The 20,533-nt window shown below is 49.9% G+C and overlaps 1 protein-coding gene across 1 annotated transcript; it reads left to right on the top strand.

Annotated features, from left to right (window-relative positions):
• Positions 1–900: 900 nt before the first annotated feature.
• Positions 901–20,032, top strand: LOC146335377 (early activation antigen CD69-like). The gene is made up of 7 exons (XM_084822282.1): positions 901–981; positions 5,515–5,657; positions 7,583–7,660; positions 10,118–10,207; positions 11,732–11,919; positions 13,448–13,554; positions 15,641–20,032. The coding sequence occupies exons 1-7, from the start codon at positions 905–907 to the stop codon at positions 15,753–15,755; spliced, it is 798 nt and encodes a 265-aa protein (XP_084678408.1). The 5' UTR covers positions 901–904; the 3' UTR covers positions 15,756–20,032.
• The last annotated feature ends 501 nt before the right edge of the window (positions 20,033–20,533 follow it).

Consider the following 20,533-nt stretch of genomic DNA (forward strand, 5'->3'; position numbering starts at 1 on the left):
CTATCTAGCCATCTCATCCTCTGCCATCCCCTTCTCCTTTTGCCTTCAGTCTTTCCCAGGTCCCAGCATCAGGGACTTTTCCAGAAAGTTTTCTCTTCGCAGGTGGCCAAAATATTGGAGCTTCAGCTTCAGTATCTGTCCTTCCAATGAGCAGTCTGGGTTGATTTCCTTTAGGATGGACTGATTTGACCTCCTTGCAGTCCAGGGGACTCGTAAGAGTCTTCTCCAGCACCACAGTTCGAAGGCATCAATTCTTCGGCGCTCAGCCTTCCTTATAGTCCAGCTCTCACAGCCATACGTTGCCACTGGGAAAACCATAGCTTTGATTAGGCGGACCTTTGTCGGCAAGGCGATGTCTCTGCTTCTCTCTACGCTGTCTAGTAAGATTACGTTCTTTCTTTTGGGGGGTGAGGCTCGATACAGGCCAGGCCAGACAGAAACACTCTCACGCAGAGAGCGAGCGAGCGTGCCTCTGAGGATTCAGAGCGGCTTTCCGTTCCAAGAAATCTTTGCAGCTGTTCTCCCCACCACCACACACACCCCCACACACCGCATCAGACTCTTCCGTTGCAAAAAAGGAGAATATCATCTCAAGGTACAAAACGATAAGATGAGCGTCTGAGCGTAACCAGGGGCGTCCGCGGCCAGGGCGCTGCGCATCTCCGCTCGCGCCTTCCGCTGCATCCCAAGCCCTGGTGCTGGGCGTCAGCGGGGGAGTTTTTCGAGGTCCTGCTCCAGATGCCCCGTCCCCACTGAGGAGGCGTGTGCGTGCGTGTAGCTGAGCCACGTCAGCCAATCAGCTTGCTGGAAGGTGTGTGCCGGAAAGAAGAACATTAAAATGAGCGCGGGGGGGGGGGAGGCAGGCAGCCAATGAGGGAGCTCGACGCTGCCCGCGCCCCCGCAGATGCGGGCGCGCTGCCTTCCGAGCCACCCGCGGGCGCGGAGCGGGGCCGAGGAGGCAGCGCGGCGGGCCGCCCGCAGGTGACGGCGATGAGGACGGCGTTAGACGGGCGGGCAGCGGGGCTCGGGCGCAGGAGCGCGCGGGCAAGAGCCGGGGCGCGGAGCGGTGGCGCGGGGGGCTCCCTCCTTCCCCGCGCCGGGGCGCCGCTTCCAGACGAGGCTTCGGTCCCGCGAGCGCCCCGTCCCGTTCGCGGAACGTCGCGCGCGCGCTTCTGGCATCGCGGCCGGCGCCCTCGCGCCCCCCCGCTGTCGTCTTCCGTCTCTTCGCTCCAGTCGAGGACGCGGGGAGGGAGCCGCCGCGCGACCCCTCCCCGGCGGCGGGAGCAGCCGCGGCTGTGTTGGACGTGCGAGCGGGGCCGCTCCCCCGCCTCGCGTTCCACGAGGGGCCCTCTGCCCCCCCTCCGGGGCGCGCACTCCCCAGCCCAGCCCAGCCCTGCCGCTTGTCCTTGCTGCCCCGCGGACCAGCCCGCTTGCCCTGCTGGGCGGCGGGAGCGAGGTGGTGGCGAGCAAGCAGCAGCGGGCGGGGCGGGGGCCGGCCGGGCAGCCCGGCGCCGGGCGGGGGCGGCGCGCCGAGCCGAGCCGCAGCCCCAAGCGCAGAGGCAAGGCAGCGCTCGGTGCCGGCGAGCCCGGGCCGCAGCGCCGCGGGCCGGGCCGGGCCGGCGTGCCAGGCGGGCGAGCGCGCGCGCCCTGCGCTGCGGGCCGCGCGCCCAGCCAGCCAGCGAGCGCGCGAGCCGGGGCGCGGCCGGCGAGAGCGGGGCAGCGCTGCCGCGGGGTGCCGCGCTCGGGGTCCGCCCGAGGTGCCAGACAGAGCCGCCCCCAGCCGGCCCCCGTGCGCGGCGCGCCACGGCGGGGAGGCCTCCGAGGCTGGCCCGAGCGTCGCTGGGGCCGGGGCGGCGCTCCCCTCCCTGGACAGCTCCGCCCGAGCAGCGGCCGAGGCGCCGCGCCGGCCCCGCTCCTCGGCATCCCCGGGCCGGGCGGGCGCCGCCGCCGCGCCCCTCCCTGCGCCTCCCGCGGACAGCGCTGCCCCAGCGGCGTCCCGCGACGGGCCGGCCGGGCTGCCCTCGGCGTGGCGTTTCGGAGCCGGCGGCCCGGCCGGCCCCGCGGCGCTGGACCTTCGCCTTCTTGGGCGCTTTCATCTTCGGCGGCCGCTGCCCCGAAAGCTGGCCTGGGCACGGAGCGGTGTGCAACTGTTGGACATGCGTGAGGGGGACCCGCCGGCGGGGCCCTGGGCGGGATGGCGGGGCCGCAGCTCCCATCAGCCGCGGTCATGCGGGAAGGCTGGAGGCGTCGCCTGCGCCCCGGCTGGGCGGAGACGGGTGTTTTGGACGACGACAGCCATCGGCCTCCAGCCCGGGGGACTGGAGGGCAGGGGTGATGGAAGGCGCGCGCGAGAGAAAGTACTGGGCCTAGGATGGCGGGGGGGGGGGCGCTGGCGCGGAGGAGGAGAGCAGCCCAGAACTCCTTGAGAAACAGGAGTGAGCAAGCGCGCCGAGTTTTTTTCGAGCCCAGGGGAGGGAGGGGAAGGAAGCCAGAAGAGGCTTTCCCCCTTTCACCAGCAGGGAAGCCGATCCACCGGTCATCAGCTGTCCTCCTCGTGGGGGCTGGAGGGCCTGGGGAGAAAGCGAGCGTGAGTTACAGGGAACGCCTTGTCGCTTAAAGCGCTGCCGGCAAACGCCCCCTCCCCAAGAGTGCACGTGTATTCATGGAAGAGCTGGTCACACTCGACACCCCGCCCCACGCGCGCACACTTTCAAGTGTGCCCCTGTGCCAAGGGCTGCTTTGTCCTGCTCCCTCTGCCCCAGCATTGCCCTGAGAGCAGGCAGCATTGATTTGATTTATTGATTTATTACACTTGTATCCTGCCCTTTCCCCCTCTTTAAGGAACCCAAGATGGCGTACATAATCCTCCTCCTCGCCATTTTACCCTCACAGCAACAACCCTGTGAGGTAGGTTGGGCTGAGAGTCTGTGACTGGCCCAGTCACCCAGTGAGCTTCCATGGCCGAGTGGGGACTAGAACCCGGATGTCCCGACTCCCAGTCCAACACTGTAGCCACTACGCCACACTGGCTCACTGGCATGAGCACAGCGGAGGAAACCTTCATAAACGGCTCAGGGTTAAAATGTAGAGGTCTTTACCATGCTGGAGATCCGCAAGTGGGGTCGCCTGGAGCCCTGGCATCGGGCTCTTTCCCCCCTCTGACGTTCTCCTGGGCCCCCCGCCTTGTCTTGAACTCCCCCTCCTTCAAACGCCTCCTTCTTGGCTCAGCTACCGCTCTGTGTGTGTGTGTGTGTGTGTGTATGTGAGAGATTATTATTATTAACAATAATAATTTATATAGTGCCGTCAACGCACATGGCACTGTACATAGAATCATAGAATAGTAGGGTTGGAAGGGGCCTACAAGGCCATCGAGTCCAACCCCCCCTGCTCAATGCAGGAATCCAAGTCAGAGCATCCCTGACAGATGGCTGTCCAGCCTCGTCTTGAAGGCCTCCAGTGTGGGAGAGCCCAGCACCTCCTCAGGTAATTGGTTCCATTGTCGTATTGCTCTTACAGTCAGGAAGTTTTTCCTGATGTTCAGCCGGAATCTGGCTTCCTGTCACCTGAGCCCATTATTCCGTGTCCTGCACTCTGGGATGATGGAGAAGAGATCCTGGCCTTCTTCTCTGTGACAACCTCTCAAGTACTTGGAGAGCGCTATCATATCTCCCCTCAGTCTTCTTTTCTCAAGGCTAAACATGCCCAGTTCTTTCAGTCTCTCTTCATAGGGCTTTGTTTCCAGTCCCCTGATCATCTCTGTTGCCCTCCTCTGAACCCTCTCCAGTTTGTCTGCATCCTTCTTCATGTGTGGTGCCCAGAACTGGACACACTACTCCAGATGAGGCCTAACCTAACATAATAAGAATAAAACAGCAGGTCCCTGCCACAAAGGCTTACAGTCTAATAAAATCACAAAATAAAACCGAAGGGAACGCATGAAAGAGGCGCAGAAAACACTACAGCACTAATTACTGACAGTTGTTCACTTTTCAGGGAAAGGCAGGGGTGGGTGGGGTTCTGTTTTGCCCCAGGAAAATTTTCTGGTTTGCCCCAGGCAGCAAAAAAGGCCCTGGGTGCCTTCGCTGTGTAAGTGGGTTATTGCCAAGGAAAGCTTGCGCCCGCCGCCACGCTCATGCACGCAATCTCCTGCCCTCCGGATGTTTTGGACTGCAGCTCCCCTCAGCCCCATATTGTATTGATTCGAATTGTTCCCTGCCTTTCTGCCAAGAAAAATAGCGCACATGGCGGAAGAAGTCACCTTCATGGGAGAAGTCTGTGTGTGTGTGTGGGAGAAGACTGAGGGAGGGAGAAGACAGGGAAAAGCCTCAGCGCGTGTGCATGCATGCTTTGAGGCATGTCCTAAGGGAGTCTGATGCAACCACGTTGCTAAGCTAAGCAGAGCGTGGGAGAGCCCTTTTCTCTCCCACCCTCCCTTCCTTGCACAGAGGAGCAACGAATACATCTGCTCTTCCTCACTTGGGTCCTAAAAAAAATTCTCTTTCAAAAATTCTCTGTACCTGGTAAGCAAGTGTCAATATCTTTTTTGATAAATGATTAGCACATTGTATGTTTATCGAAAAAGAAAGATTTTAAAATAACAATACGTTTTACTTTGAGTATACCAAACATAGTTTTTCATGAAATTTTATTTTATTTTGAAATAATGTTAACAAAATAAAGGCAATAAAAGAACATACACAATAATAAATCAAGATCAAGAAAGGAATACACTCATAATTTTTAAGAGCAACACACCTCCAGCTGCAGGAATAGTGGGGGATTTCCGGGCCTTAAAACAGCTCTCATCGCTTTGTAAAAGCAGCACCCCAACAGCCAAACCCAGTGAATTTTGTTGAGGCTCAGAGTTTGCTGTCTGTCTGTCTGTCTATTTTCTATACCACCCCATAGCCTAAGCTCTCTGGGTGGTTTACAGACGTTAAAACATTAACACTATCCACACTTTAAAAGCCATTTACATAAAAGCACGCAGACAATATACACAAACAACATATAGCTAAAAAGTTTGAACTGTCAGTCATAACTAAAGACACATCCAGGACCAATTAAACTCACCATGTGCTGCAAGATGCCTGTGGAAAAGATAGCAATGTTGGCGGCAGGCGGACCTCATCCAGGAGCTCATTCCACAGATGGGGAGCCATCACTGAGAAGGCCCTTGTTGCCGCCTTCTGAGCTTCCCTCATGTGTTTATTTGTTTTTTTTAAGTCTTATTGCTAATCGTTTTTTAAAGGTTTTGAGTGAGTGAGCAGGATCCTGTACATGTCTCCTCAGAATAAGTCCCAGTGAGTTTATTTGGGCATACTTCCAGGTAACCGGGTATAGGGCTGCACCTAAGTGTCTTCAGTCAGTGCAAATCCTCACAATTTCATTGACTATATCGACGCTTAAGTGGTGTGAGTGATAATTCTTCAGGGGATAAACAGAAATGACCCCAATGAAAGTATATTGTACATTTTTATATCCGCGCCTAACTGAAATATTATTCTGAAGGATGCCAGATGATGTGAGACTAGAGATGAAGGAATGTGATTATGAAACTGGTGAAGTAAATCTAAAAAATGGACAAGAAAATCCCTCTGTGGAGCAAAAGACACCCTTCCTCAATGAGCGCTCAAGGACAGAAGAACCTCGTGGTAAGCTATTTTTCTCTCCGAAGAAGAATAATGCGGAGACGCAGATGTTGGTCTTTCCGTGGAGAAGAGCCAAAGTCTCATGCAGGGCTCAAAAGACCCATCTCAAAACATAAGTAATCCTCCCCCCCCCCCCCGCTGCCGGCAAAATGTTGTTGCGCTTTTTGTGGGCGTCTTCTGGAATTGTCAGGCCTTTTTCTTTGTGTCCCCTTTCTGCGCTGAGGCTCCTTATTGATCGGGCACCGTATCTATACTTGGTGCTTCACAAAGACCAGCTTTGCCAGGCCTCTGTACTGAGAGGATTACAGTCTAAACACAAACACAGGGATGGTGGAGAATTCTGCCACAGATTTCAGTGAGGCCGAATGCACTGGCATTCAGCCCCCTGAAACCCGTGGCGGAACGGCCTGCTACCCCCCCATACCCCCGAGGATCCCCCCGGGACCAGACTTACCTGGGGCGGATGTTCCGGATGGCGGCGGCTGCAGCAGCGGCTGGTCTTCCGACCGGCTGCTGCCGCCATTTGCAGGCTGGTCTTTTTTTTTTGTTACATTGATGTGATAGGCTACGTAAAGACATACGTAGCCTATCATGTCTGGGTAGGTTAAAAAAAAAAAATGCAAATGGCGGCAGCTACAGCCGCCGCCATTTGCGTTCCTTATTTTTCACTGTCTTAGTCTACGTAAATATTTATGTAGACTATTACGGCGAAAAGAAAGGGGAATTCAATAGCGCCCACTACGCTATTGAATTTCCCCTTTCTTTTCGCCATAATAGTCTACATAAATATTTACGTAGACTAAGACGGCGAAAAATAAGGAACGCAAATGGCGGCTGTAGCTGCCGCCATTTGCATACTTTTTTTTTTTTAACCTACCCAGACGTGATAGGCTACGTAAATACTTACGTAGCCTATCATGGCTAAATACAGGGATGCAAATTTGCATCCCTGCAGGCTGCCCAGCGGCTGGATGCCCGGCTGCAGGCGGCCGGAGCCGGCTGGCGGCTCCGCAGCTTGGCTCCGGAGCAGAGCCGGCCAGGCAGGATTCCAGGGGGGGGGAGCGCCTTCACCCCCGTCAAGGATTCCGGGGGGAGGGACAGAGCGCCTCACCCCCCCAGCCGAAACGGAACGGAGGGTAAGTGTTCCGTCCATTCCTAAACACAGGGAAAGGAAGCACGGTCGAATGGGAGGAAAATGTGACTATTTCCCTCACACATACCTGAGCTGAGTGACAAGGGAAAGCAACAGGGTGCCCTCCAGATGTTTTGGTCTACAACTCCCATAAGCCCCAACCAGCATTGTCAGTGGTCAGGGATTATGGGAGCTCTAGTCTGGAGGGCACCAGTTTGCTTACCCCTGCTAGGGCATGGGAATCGGGGGCTTCACAGGAAAAGCAGGTTTGGAGGAGAGATATGAAGGAAAGAAGAGAAGATTATGCAGGAGGTGATTCCAAGCATAAGGAGCAGCAAGGGAGAATGGGCGTCATCCTTGGGGGGCAGGCAGGAGACCTTTGGATGACAGGGTGGAGCTGGAGGGGCAAAGGCCTCAGGGAGGGATCCGCCACGCAGGGATGAACTTGGGGAGGAGCAGCCCCCAGAGGCCCAAGAAAGTAAGGACAAGAAGCTTTTGCGGGATCTGGGAAGGAAGTCAACGTCGTTCCTCTGAAGTCAAGCATGGTATGTAACATCTCAATGTGGTGCAGTGGTTAGAGCAAGGGTGACAACTCCCTTCTGCCCTAGTCAGAATAGCCAGTGGTGAAGGATGATGGGAGTTGAAGCCCAGCATTGGGGACCTTAGTCTTAGGTGGTCGTTCCTTTTTCCGTGCCTGTGCATGCGCGTGAACAATAATATTCTAGTGTGCACTTTCATATTTTGCCTTGCTGTACAGGCTTTATTAACCATTTTTCTTTGATGGCTTGTGAAACAGAAAATGTTCAACAAAGGGAGGCTAATGGGCTTCTTCAAAGATGCTGTCATCCCTTCCAGAGATTCACACGGTGGTTTTGTAAGTATATGACTCCCTAACCTGCCTGCTGAAATCAGATTTGAGTTTGAGCTGTGCTAGCTAGAAACCCTAAGAGCCTTTCTACACAAAGGTTTTATTGTGCACTTGTCATTCCTCACTCACAGCAGTTTGCGGTTCCTTTATATGTCGTCATTCTCCATGGCCTCTCCTGTGCTTTGCAACCATTATCACGTTTTTTCCCCTAACTAGGAAAGTCTGGTATTATTTAGAAATGGCAGAATAAGAGTATTTATTTATTTATTTATTAATTATTAAATTTATTAATCGCCCATCTGGCTGGTCACCCAGCCACTCTGGGCGATGTACAACATACAGAATTGTGCAATTACACATGTCTTGTGTAATTGCACAATTCTGCTGTAACACAGTGCCATCTAGTGGTTGTATAATGAAACATATGGAATTGCAGAGAGAACCCCCCCCAGAAAAAAGCATGTTTAAGGGAGCCGATCTTAATTCTGCAAAGAATCTGGAAGCAGAAGCCTCAGTAAAGGCGCGGGATAAAAAGCCTCATGTCCCAAGCTTGAGTAAAAATTGCATGCGGTCCAAGGACTGCAAAAGAAATTTTTGGATTGTAGCTCCTACAGCAGGGGGGAGCAACTTATAACCCTCCAGCTGTTGTTGGACAACAACAACTCTCCCATCATGCCTCCTCTTTGGCTATACTGGCTACGGCTGATGGGAACTGCAGTCCAATCTGGAGGCACAAAAATTGGCCACCCTTGTACTACAGAGCACAGGATGAGGTGGATGGATTTCACTGTCTCCCCCCACCCCCAGTTCGACATTCTTGCCACTCTGAATAGCCCACAACAAAAATGTTGGCTCCACCACCAAGAAACCCCAAGCTGAACATCTGTTGTAAAGTTACCTTCTCTCTCTCTCTCTCTCCCCCCCCCCCACACACACACACACTCTCTCTCTTTCCCTTCCCCACTCTGTTTTACTATGGCGACCATTCCTTTCACATTCTGGACATGGTCCTTTACTACCTTACCTCTGCCACAATGGCTACTAGTGATGATGGCCATATATTGCCTCCAGGATCAGAGGCAGTATGCTGGGGAACGTGAGCGGGAGGGTGCTGTTGCGCGCCTGTCCTGCTTGTCATTTTCCCACAGGCATCTGGCCGCCCACTGTGGGAAACTGGATGTTGAGTAGAGATGCCTGTGGTCTGATCCAGCCCAGCTGTTCTGCAGTTAAAATAATCAGAATTCCGCAAAACAAAATGAGCCCCACTTGCTGAAGGCTAGGCCACTGTGGCTCAGTGGCAGAGCACATGCTTTGCATGCAGGAAGTCCCAGGTTCAATCCCTGGCTTTTCCAGGTAGGGCTAGAAAAGACTCCTGCCTGAAACTCTGGAGAGCCATTGCTGCCAGCCAGCGTTGACAGTACTGGGCTAGCTGGACCAAGGGTCTGACTTAGGAGAAGGCAGCTTCCGATGTTCCCATGCACTGCTCGATGTGGTCTCACAAATGCATTATCCTTTCCCTTTTACCTTGCCCCCAAAGATCAGAATTCCTTGACAATCTAATTTGTAGAAGCTACCTGTCTACTTAAGGCGTCAGTGGGCTTGTACTGCCCACTCCGCATGCAGAATTTGGAGCTTGTGTGTAGAGAGAGCAGCCCGCTCCTTTCGCAGATGACAGTCGGAGCTTTCTGGTGTCTGCGGAAGAGCACGCAGGAGAGCGATCAGACACCCACTTCCAAGCACCAAGCTACACCCTTTGGGCATCCACCTGAGCTTCTAAGGATGCAGTCCTACTACAATGATGGTTAGCCCCCAAACACAGAGGCTGATGAGCATCCTATGCAGGGCAGAAGGTGTCGTGGAGGTGACCTTCGCCTCCCTGTCCTCCTGCCCTGCATTTTTGCTAGTCGGGCTTTATTGCCTGTCTCGCGAAAGTTTTTTGGAGGTAGAGCGAAGGACGCTGGGGAGGCTTCAGGATAACTTGGATCCTGGCCTCTCCGGTTTCCTTCCTTCCCCGCCCCTTTACCCCCTCTCCAAGGTTGCTTTGCCAATCTTGGAGAGCAGCCGGCATAGTTCTTTCTGTGCCAGCTGTGTGTGTGTGTGTGTGGGGGGGGGGGTCGGAGTTCCAATTCTCTCCTCCAAGTCAGAGCGCTGTCCCTTGCCTCGGATCTGGGAGCCCAGAGCATCTTCTGGCCCCTCAGACGTTGTCTTGGGGCCACAGAACTGCTCTTGAAATGGCCTTGGCTGGCATCCCTGCATGGAAGGGGTGCTTGGGCCTTTCCCTCCCCCGGAGCACATGACCGGGACAACCCATCTGCCACAACCATTTTGGATGGAAGGTGCCCCCGGTCTCTTATCTTTGGCACCAAGATTGCACCAGCAAGGCTACTCTACTTGCCTATAAGTACAAAAAATGACTAAACATGTATGTATCTCGTGATCTGTTTCTCTCTCTCTCTTGTTTAGTTGATGGAGATGAACTGCAATACCGTAATATAGTCAAGGTGACACTCGGCGTGATGCTGGTTTTGATTTGTTGCAATGTTTACCAGGCTGGTGAGTTCTCCGCTTTTTTCCCCCTTCTTCCCTCTTCCATGACTTTGTTTATTTATGCCCGCCCACCTGCCTCTAAATGCAGAGAAATGCATCCTCCTAGGATGTCTTAGGTCTCCTCTCAGCCCCTTCTTTCAGGTCCATTTGCCACGTGGCTTATTTTCCTTCAGGCACAGATGTCCCCCAACTTCAATTTCATCTTCAACAACCCTGCGAGGTAGGTTAGACTGAGAGTGACTGGTTCACAGTGAGTCTGACAGCTGGAGGGGGATTTGAACCCAATCTCTGTGGTCCTGGTCCAACACTTTAACCCAGCCTGGTGCCTTCCAGCATTCCTGACCATGCTGGCTGGTGCTGATGGGAGTTGAAGTCCAGAAAATCTGGATCCCATCAGATTTGGGAAAGCTGTTCTAACCACTACACCACACAGTCTCTCAACAGGATCCTCAGTGCTCAGGTGGAGGAGGTGTCGCCGAGACTGATTTGGCCAAGCCTCTGTAAATAAGTGGAATATTTTAAAGGAAGTCTCCAAAAAAATTAAGAAAAATGTTCCAGATACCTGTCCGATCAATGGCATCTTGCTATAGAGGTCAATAATGGCAATTTTAAAAGACTGGTAAACTGTTACAACACGGCAACAAAAAGTTGCAGTGCTGTTTCTGTTCAAGGTGCCAGCCAGCCATGCCCCTTTCAGAATACCCCATTACATTCTTAACGCAGTGCGGGTGTTAAGAGTCGTCACTGGCTGTTTGGGTTGTGTGTGTTTTTGCCCACTTAGGTTCCCCCCCCCCTACATTTCTTGTACTTCTGCAAACTTCAGTGTTTCCCCCGAGCCTGTTGACGCCTTCTTCTTGTATGGCGATGGTGCCATTTTGTCTACATAAGGATCCACCCTCAGAGAATGAATTGGCTCTTAGTATATAGGCTGGCAGGTGCTTTGCCGAAATGCAGGGATAAGCAACCTGGCGCCTTCCAAAGGTTTTGAACTATAGATCCCGTCATACCCTGACCATTGGCCATGCTAGCTGTGGCTTCTTGGAATTGTTGTCCAGAACATCTGCAGGGCACAATGCTGCTTACCTCTGTCCTGATTTCAGAGTCTCTTTTACTCTTCTCCCCCTCTCCTGCTGTTTTCATCTAGATTGGGGGTGCAGGCCCATGGCGCTCCTATCTGGCCCACTGTAAGTCCCCAGAAGGCCACACCCCCTTTCCCCCAAACATGGAGCATTTGGTGAACATTCCCCAGCATTTTTGCACTCCCCCCCCCCCCGTTCCCAAGGGTTGAAAGGCCTCCCTTCAGGCTTTGTTCCTGGCAGTAAGGGCTTTAATCTAAAATACGCTGGTATTTTGGCCCCACCCCTGGCATGTGGCCCCCAAGAGCTTCTCCGAAATGGAATGTGGCCCTCGGGCTGAAAGAGGTTCTGCACCCCTGGTCTCGATGAGCCTTGGAAATTTTCTAATTCTCTCCAGAGCTCCGTGTGTTGGTGTTGATAGAAACCAGTCCTTGGAATGTTTTCTTTCTTTCAGTAACTGGGCGAACAAGTTTGCCCACTGCTCCATGCCTGTCAGAAGTCAATTCCTGCCCTCAAGGTTGGCGAAAGAACGCAGGACATTGCTACTCGGCCTCTGTTATTGAAAGGGGCTGGAACTTCAGCCGGAGGAATTGCTCTGCCTACGGAGGCACCCTGGTGACGCTGGACACGCAAGCGGAAATGGTGAGAGCCCTTCTAATTTTGTCTAGCGCAGCTTCTCCAACCTAGGCCCTACAGATGATGTTGGACTATCAGCCAGAATGGGAAGATGCCTTGTGGGAAGCCCAGCAGGCTTTGGGATGTTGGGAGTTGTAACCCAACAATAGCTGGAGACCCCAGGTTGGAAAATGCTGGTCCAGGATTCCCCAGCCTGGTGTTCTCCAGCTGTTTTGGACTTCAACTCCCATCAGCTGCAGCCAGCCTGGCCACTGGCCAGGAACTCTGGGAGTTGTAGTCCCAAACACCTGGAGTTAGTAGGTTGAGGAAGGTTGCTTTAGGGTATCTGATGTGTACTTGCTTAGCAAGGCCGTGATGATTCAGATAAAGGGACATCCCAGATGGAGAAGACTCTGGAGGTTGATGGGACCTTGAGTATATGCCTCACACCAAAAACGTCCTAAGATTTCTGCTAATTTTATTTGAAGACCAAGGATAAATGTATTGGAAGAACGGCAGAACCAGCAAACCCCAAAACCAAAACAGACCTACTGCGCACACACCTTCCTCTTCCTCTAGCCCCAGGAACAGGAAGGTACCCCTTAAAGATATGGCAGCACTATTTTGCAGAACCATTCCATATGTCACAGCCCTGTCAGCTGGGATAGGGACCTAGATATGGGGAAGCCAGTTGTAGTTGAGTCCAGACCAGGGTGAAGGCAATGGTGGCTGATGGGGCTTGCAATCCAGAGAGGAGGCATGGATAGTATTCAACAGCACTTGGACACTGAAACCTTTTCTGCACAAGGCATTTATTGTGTACTTGTGACTCCTTACTCATGGTTGTTTACAGGTTCTTTAGATGACGTTGTGATCCTCCATGGTCGCCACTGTTTTTTAAGAGCCCTTTCCTGTGTTTTTTTAGAGTGGGGGAAATAGGGTATTATTTCTGAAGGCAAAAGGAAAGGTAGTTTCCTACTTGTGTATATGTGCTATTCCGTGATACCACAGCACCACCTAGAGGTTATGTAGTGCAAAAACAGGAAAGGAAAAGCTCTTTGCGTAGAGCTCAGACCTCAATTCTGCAATGATACTGAAAGTAGATACAGCAAATAATAGCCTCATGTAGAAAAGCTCTCGGCCTCATAGCCTTGAGATGCTCCTAGATCTGTCACTGTACCTGGACCTTCAGATTCTTGCAGTGGCCATGACCATTTTCATCCACACTATTTGTTGCAAAGCTTGTGGGCTTTTCATTCACGTTCAGATCTAATGCCTTTGCGCTAGCGGGGATTGAACCGGGGACCTTTTGCGTACAAAGCGGGGGCTATGGCCCCTTTCTTCTCTAGCGTGTCTGTTTATTTATTTATTTATTACATTTCTATATTGCCCAATAGCTGAAGCTCTCTGGGCAGCTCACCACAATTAAAACCATAAAATGCAACGTGATAAAATGCAACGTGAAAAGTTTCCTTGCACCTCAAAACACTGAACTCTTCAGCATTAAAGATGGCTTAAGGTAGATTTTGAACTATATATATTTTTAATTATTAAGGATTTTATAAAGCGCTATATGGAGAAGAATATTTATTGGATTGGTCTCCAGAGGGAGCAAGTCAGCAAGCCCTGGAAATGGCTAAATGGTTCAGACTTCAGCAACTGGTGAGTGGTGGTGTCCCTTTCTTCTGGAACCAGGGGCTGAGATTTCAGGCTTTCTTTTCTTTTGTAAATGAATGTCACTGCCCCTTGAAGCAGCAGATTCCTTACTTTAAGTTTGTGTTGTGTGAAGAAGCCCTCCTTTTGTCTGTCCTGAATCTCCCACCATTCAGCTTTATGGGATGACCTCATCGGGTCTGAGTATTACGAGAGAGGGAGAAAAATGTCTCCCTGTCCACTCTCTCTGCACCAGCTTTTCCCAATCCGAGGTACCCAGGTGTTGTTGGACTACAGTTCCCATGACCCTGGCTCCTGGGCTGGCTAGGGATGATGGGAATTGCAATCCAACATCTGGGTTTCCCAGATTAGGAAAGGCTGCACGCCGTACATACTTCTGTACACCTGCCCCCTTCCTTGCTTCTTTTCTAAACAAAATAGTCCCAAACACTACGACCCAAAATTCTGCAACCTGGTGCCCTGCAGATGTTTTGGACTTCAAGTCCCATCAGCTCCAGCTAGCATGGCCAATGGTCAAGAATGCTGGCAGGGTACCATGTTGGGGAAGGCTATTATAACCTTTCTTGCACCATTTCCAGCTCGATGGTACTGGTTTCGAGGTCCAGTGACCAGAACGGAACACAGTATACCAAGTGTGGTCACACCACAGATTGGTGCAAAGGCAAGTCAGAGTCCCCACATCCTTGGTCAGTTAAGAGCTATTTAAAGCAAACAAAATTAAACCTCGAGCCTACTGCGGCAGCAATCAGAGAAAGAACACCGTAATATTGCACGCAGCCATGGCTACAGGTCCAAACTGTCAAGTAAACTTGGTGTGTGTTTTTATTACATCATTTTAAATCAAGTTAAATTCTATTGCCGCTTCCTGGGCCTTGGCTATTCTTAAGAACTTCCTGCTGCTATTTCCTGTCATGGATTCCACTTGTTTCCTTTCAGGCTTGTTCTCCACAGGGGTGGACAACTTGTGGCCTGCCAACTGTTTTCGCCTACAACTCCCATGATCCCTCACGTGTGGCTATATTAGCTAAGGCTGATGGGAGTTGTGGGCCACAACATCTGGAGGGCTATAAATGGCCCACCCCTGCCCTAATATGTCCAGGAGCTTCCTGCAGTTGTACCTTCAAGCACAACAGAAGGACCATTTCCAAGCAAATGGCTGCGGGGAAGCAAAAGAAGGCCCCTTGACCAAAAGCAGTGCCATTAGTTTGCCAGGCAGCCAAGGGCATTGTTGGATCTGGGGCCCATCAATTTCCCAGTGCCCTAGACCTGTTCCCAAAAGCCCTGAGTGTCCATTGGTGCCAAGCACTGTTTCCTATGGAAGAAACAGCTTTGCAGAGGGGTTGTGATGGCTTACGAAGTATCTGTCACATTTCTGGACTTCCTAGAGTGTTGCATTTGGGGTGTGTGTGGAGATGTTAGAGAGGGTCAGAATATATCTGCTGAAATACTCTCTCCTATTGCTAGGATTGTCTTTGCACTCTCGCCCTGTCGCTTTCTACTTCAACGCCTTAGTCCTTGCACGTATGGGTCTCTGCTCTCGATCCCGCTGTCCAACTTCCACTGGCTATCTTCTTTAAACCTTTTTCTGTAGTCTGAGTAGAAGACAATGTCACAGATGCCGAAAGAAAAGAGGTAGTCAAGAAAGATGGAGTTGTACTGAAGGCAGGATATGATTCAAGATTGAGGGAGACTTGGCCAGAAAAAGGTCCCAGGGAAGGAGAATGGAAGTTCTACTAGGAGAGGACAGGGTGAAAGACAGATGGGAGAAGTCAACAGTTAGAGCAGACTTCCCCAGCCTGGCACCCTCCAGATGTTTTGGACTTCATCTCCCACCATCCCCACCACCATGGCTCCTACTCAGGAATTCTGGGAGTGGTAGTGTGAAAAATCTGGAGGACAATAGGCTGGGGAAGGCTAAATTAGAGGATAGACAAGCAGAGCTTGCACAAGTGAAAAATGAGGGAGACTTGAAGATGTGTGAATGAAGGGGGGGGGGGAGCCGGTAGACCATAGTTTTCTCAACTTTATGGCAGAACAAAACACTGACTTTCCCTCTGGGGTAATTTTGTTCCAGGTTTCCAATTGCAGGCACGGGCCATTGTGCTTATCTCAACGAGGATAAAGTTGACTCCACGTGGTGCACCAACATCCGACGGTGGATCTGCAGAACATCCCTTGATGCCTCTTGAAAAACCGTTCAAAATGTGTTGCAGAGTTGGACAGCTGTGAAACTTTATGGAGGCATTCTCTCTGAATGTAAACTGTTTATTATGTATTTTTGTCTTCACTTGCCCCCAGCACTTTTAAACGCGTTTCTCTTCGGAAAAGTACTTTAGTTCCAATGTTGAATAGACACATAGTATCTTGAATCTAGAGGTATTCAGGTGTGCATCTAGAAGTCCTGCTTGTAGATTGTGGGAAGATGTTCCTTTCAACAGAGGGGACTCATTCCAGCTATGTATTTATTTGCCTGTTGCTCAGGTCTCTCCTCTGAAGTTAATGTGATCCTGCCCCACACGAGATCTAGGTGCACACTTGAGTATGTACATATCATTAGATCAGAGATCAGGTCTGCAGTCTACCATAACCATACTACTTTTCCAATGCACTTTATTGAAGAAGCAATATTTTAGGCAATATTGCTTTTAAAATTCTTGAATGAAGCGGTTTATGTATGTGGCGTGAGAACTGACCTCCCATTCCACTCCCCAGCGGAAGACACATCCAAGTCTTCCTTAAGACCAAAAAGATGGACTAGAAAGTTACTCAGGAAGATTATAGTGGATACCCTGGAAGTTGATTATACTATGAGCTTCCAAGCTACCAACAAAACAGGTGGTCTTCTTGTGCCTTCAACTTGGGGATTGGAAAAAATGCACTCCATCCAGTCCAGCATCTGGCTTCTGGGAAGACCATAAGCAAGGAAGGAAGGCAATAGCTTTCTTCCTGTATTTATCTCCCAGTATCTGGTATCTGGAGACACTTCTGCTTCTGAGCATGGAGGTCCTGTTTAACCATCATGATTAATAGCCATCTATCACCTTCTCATCCTTCCTGAATTTGTGTAGCTTCCTTTTAAAGTAGGGGTGAGGAACCTCAAGCTCAGGGCCCAAATCTGGCTCTCCTGGGTTTCCCACATGGCCAGGCCCTCCCTGCCCCCATTTGGTGGTTTTCTGGCTTTTGTGCCTTTTCCCCCCATTCTAAAAAGTTGAAATGCTTCTCCTAAGGCTTCGTTGTTGCCAGTAAGAGCTTTCAGCTAAAATGGGCTGGTGCTTTGGCCCCTCCCACTTTGCTTTCAGCCCCACCCACCACAGCAGTGTGGCCCCCAAGAGCTTCTCCGAAATGGAATTTGGCCTTTGGGCTGAAAGAGGTTCAACACCCCTATTTTAAAGCCATTGAAGACAGTATCCTTTTCCACATCTTCTGGTGGTAAGTTCCATAAATTAAGAGCCTCTTGTGTACAAAAATTCTTTTTCTGTTGTGCAACTTGTGCCACTCATCCTTGTTGGGCGACTCTGTAAGAACGACCTCGTTCGGATGGCACAGGAGCACATCATGGGTTAATCGACCCTTGAGGGGATGTGGTGCGTGCCATCGGATATTTGATCTAGGGTTGTGTGAGGGTTGGTCATCGCTTGTCCCAACCCAGCCAAGGAGGGTTATTCAGGACAACAATCCCCGGTCAGGGGTTGAATTAAAAATGGCCGCCAGCACACACCATGGCTCATCATGGGTAAAACAACCCATGGTGAGTGGGCTGTGTCATCCGAATCAGCCCAGTATGGGAAACAGGGAAAGTGTTTTTCTACTACTTTCTTCACGCATAACTTTATAAACTACTCTGTCCTCTTTATATGTATTTTTCTAAACGACATAGCGCCAAACACTTTAGCATTTACTGGCACACAAAAGCCCTCCTGGTGGGCTTTAGCACTGTATGCCCAGAGGCTAGCAAGAAGGGCTAGTCAGCATGGGCACTCTCAGAGGGTGGGGCCCATAGGCATGTCCCCCGCACACATGAGGTGAGACGTTCTTGTGGATCAAGAGTTGCACTGGTATCAAGGCATTACTATACTGGCAGTTTTTATTTCCCATCCCTTTCTTAATCCAGTGTATGGAGAATGTCAGTGTAACAACTAAAATGAGCACTCAGGGCTTTTTGGATAATTAAAATGAGTTGGCATTGTCCTTGTTCTATCCACCATGATCCCTGAACCGCTTTCCTAATGAGCCAGCTCCTTCTCCGTCCCTGCCCATTTCTATACCAAGATACCATATATTTTTTTACCACCGTGTGTATCTGTTTACAGTTAGTTACAGTGACGAATGGAGTAAGAATTAAGGAACTCCTTAATTCTCCACCAATACAAGGAGGCTGCCCAGCCAAGGCACCATCCCAAGGGCCTTTCCCTGTGCCTCAGCTGAGAATAACTCAGCATGTTCCAGATGTGTTATACTACAATTCCCACCATCCCCAAGGGCCAGGCTGGTGGGGGATGATGGGAGGTGCCCTCCAACATCTGCTAGACTGGTAGGGAAGGCTGGAGTAGCTCCATTCTGGTGCTATCCTGTGTGTGTGTGTGTGTGTGTGTGTGTAACTTTTCAGTATTGTATCTTAACGCTCTGCACTTTTTCTCCCTTGCTGCAGAAGCACAGCTGACAGGAATCACAAGAAATTCAGTATATTAATAGCCTTATATTTATCCACAAAAGTTCATGAAGGGCTTAAGATTTAGCTGTAATTATCTAAATCGTCTATCTTTCCATATCTGGCGCTGACATGCTGGTGGTCTTCTAACCAAATCTTGTTTGTTAACAAAAATACACTTACATTAAATACATTTACGTAAATTAATAATAAATTGTCTGGAAGGTGTCAGATTTTTTGTTGCCTTTGTGACCTTATCTGTTAAGTTAATTTTTCAATTAACAAAACACATGACTATTTACAGATGTGTAGATGCTTTCCAATTCTTTGCTGTTAGTTAACGGGGTGCCACTATCAAAACAGTCCGCATTTCTTTGTCTGGTAAATGTTCATTATGGCCGCTAAAGATAGATAACAATGTCAATTTAGGATCCATGTGTATTTCCCCTCCTACAATATTACCCTCTCTCCAGAAGTCATGTATTTGTCTATATTCCCTCTACATATGTTGGTAGGTACCCCTACAACAGGTTGATGTTGTATATAGATATAACTTCAAGTTGTCAAGGTTAAATACCACCTCTGCTACCTTCAAGAAATTTTCCCTTAGTTTTGGTGACACTGAATGAAACAGTTTTTAACCTCATCTTCCATTCCATTTCTTGTCCTCAATCTTTTCTTGCATGTCACATTCCCATATTTCTGTCAGCCCCATGGTTGTTCCTCTTGATTCCCTGATGCTGGGAAAGATTGAAGGCAAAAGGAGAAGGGGACGGCAGAGGATGAGATGGCTAGATAGCATCACCGATGCAATGAATATGAACTTGACCACACTCTGGGAGAGAGCACAGGACAGGAAGGCCTGGCGTGCTCTGGTCCATGGGGTCATGAAGAGTTGAACGCGACTTAACGACTGAACAACATGTTGGATATAAGGCCTTTGGCTGGCAGTTCAGATAAAAGCATCGATTGTGCAAATGTCACTGGAGTCCACCTCGGAGAAGGGCCTTCAGTGTTGCGGCTCCCTTCCTGTGGAACTCCCTGCCTCTGGAGGTCAGGCAGACGCCAACACTGGGTTATTTTCAGTACCTCCTGAAAAAAAAAAAAGCTCTTTTTCAGGAAGCCCTCCTTGGTTAACCAGCTTCGGTTTTATTGACACTGTTTTTTAAACAACTGTAATGTTTCATATGTTTTACCTTTTGTTCATTTTATCTCTTGTTGACTGCTCCAGAATCTTAGATATGGAGCAGTATACAAATGCTATAAATAAATGGCCTGTTTCTGAACTATAAGGTTGGTACTGAAATGGGGTACCCAGTGTAGTTGACACCACTTTACCTTTGCATTATCTAACTGGTCCTTAAGTTCTGGACTTATTTTGGATGTAACTTCCGCAAATAAATCCATTACCTAAATAAGCTGACCTATTTCTAGGTGCTAAATTGAGAAAGTTTGTCTTTGTCATAAACACTCGGATGTAGTAAGAGGGGAAAACAAATGGGGATAATAAGTTGCCATTTTCTACAAATTTTAAGTGTGCTAGATGCAAGAAGGGATTAGTAATCACCTCCAAATCTTTTGCTATGGAAATTGCAAAGGGGAGGCCTTGCATTTATTTTTGCTAATTCTTATATTCTATATTAATCCAGTGGTGTTCTCCGTTCATATGAATTAGGTTTATCACATGCTTCATGTGGAATGTCTCAAAGTATAGCTGTATATTTGATATGCCTATTCCTCCATTTTTTGAATGTCTAAGATCATTTTAAAAAATCGTTCTATATTTTTTATTATGAATAAATTTGTTTATAATGTCCTGCCAGTTTCTTAACCATTTATGTGGGGTTGCAATGGGCAGAGCCTGAAATAGGTACGAGTCTGGGAAGTCTTGTCACTTTCACCACCTCCACCCAGCCAAGAGAAGTTAATGCTGGTCCAATTTTTCATGTCTTTTATTTGGTTAATCAGCAGGGAAATAGTTTATTTTGATTCACTTTGGGAGGTTTACAATGACAGAATCTTCATTCACCCCATATTGCTAGACAATGGATTCAAATGGGGTGTGTATAGGAATCGGTTTTTCCCCTCTGAATACTGACTCCCCTGTAATAATTACATTAACACATTAACAATGTAAACTTCCCCTTAACCTCGGTTTGATTTTGCCAGAGGGGGAACGCCTTCTGTGCACACCCGTGCTGAGGAGGCTCACACATTTGCTCTGACAAGGAAAGACCAGAGAGCGAATGTTTTCCCTCCCCAAATTATATAATAAAATATACCAGCGCTTCCCTACAACATCTTCCATTGCAGCACGAT

The sequence above is a fragment of the Heloderma suspectum genome, chromosome 15 (genome assembly GCF_057233095.1).
Source record: "Heloderma suspectum isolate Gila_16-S chromosome 15, 16-S_ref, whole genome shotgun sequence".
Classification (NCBI taxonomy): Eukaryota; Metazoa; Chordata; class Lepidosauria; order Squamata; family Helodermatidae; genus Heloderma; species Heloderma suspectum.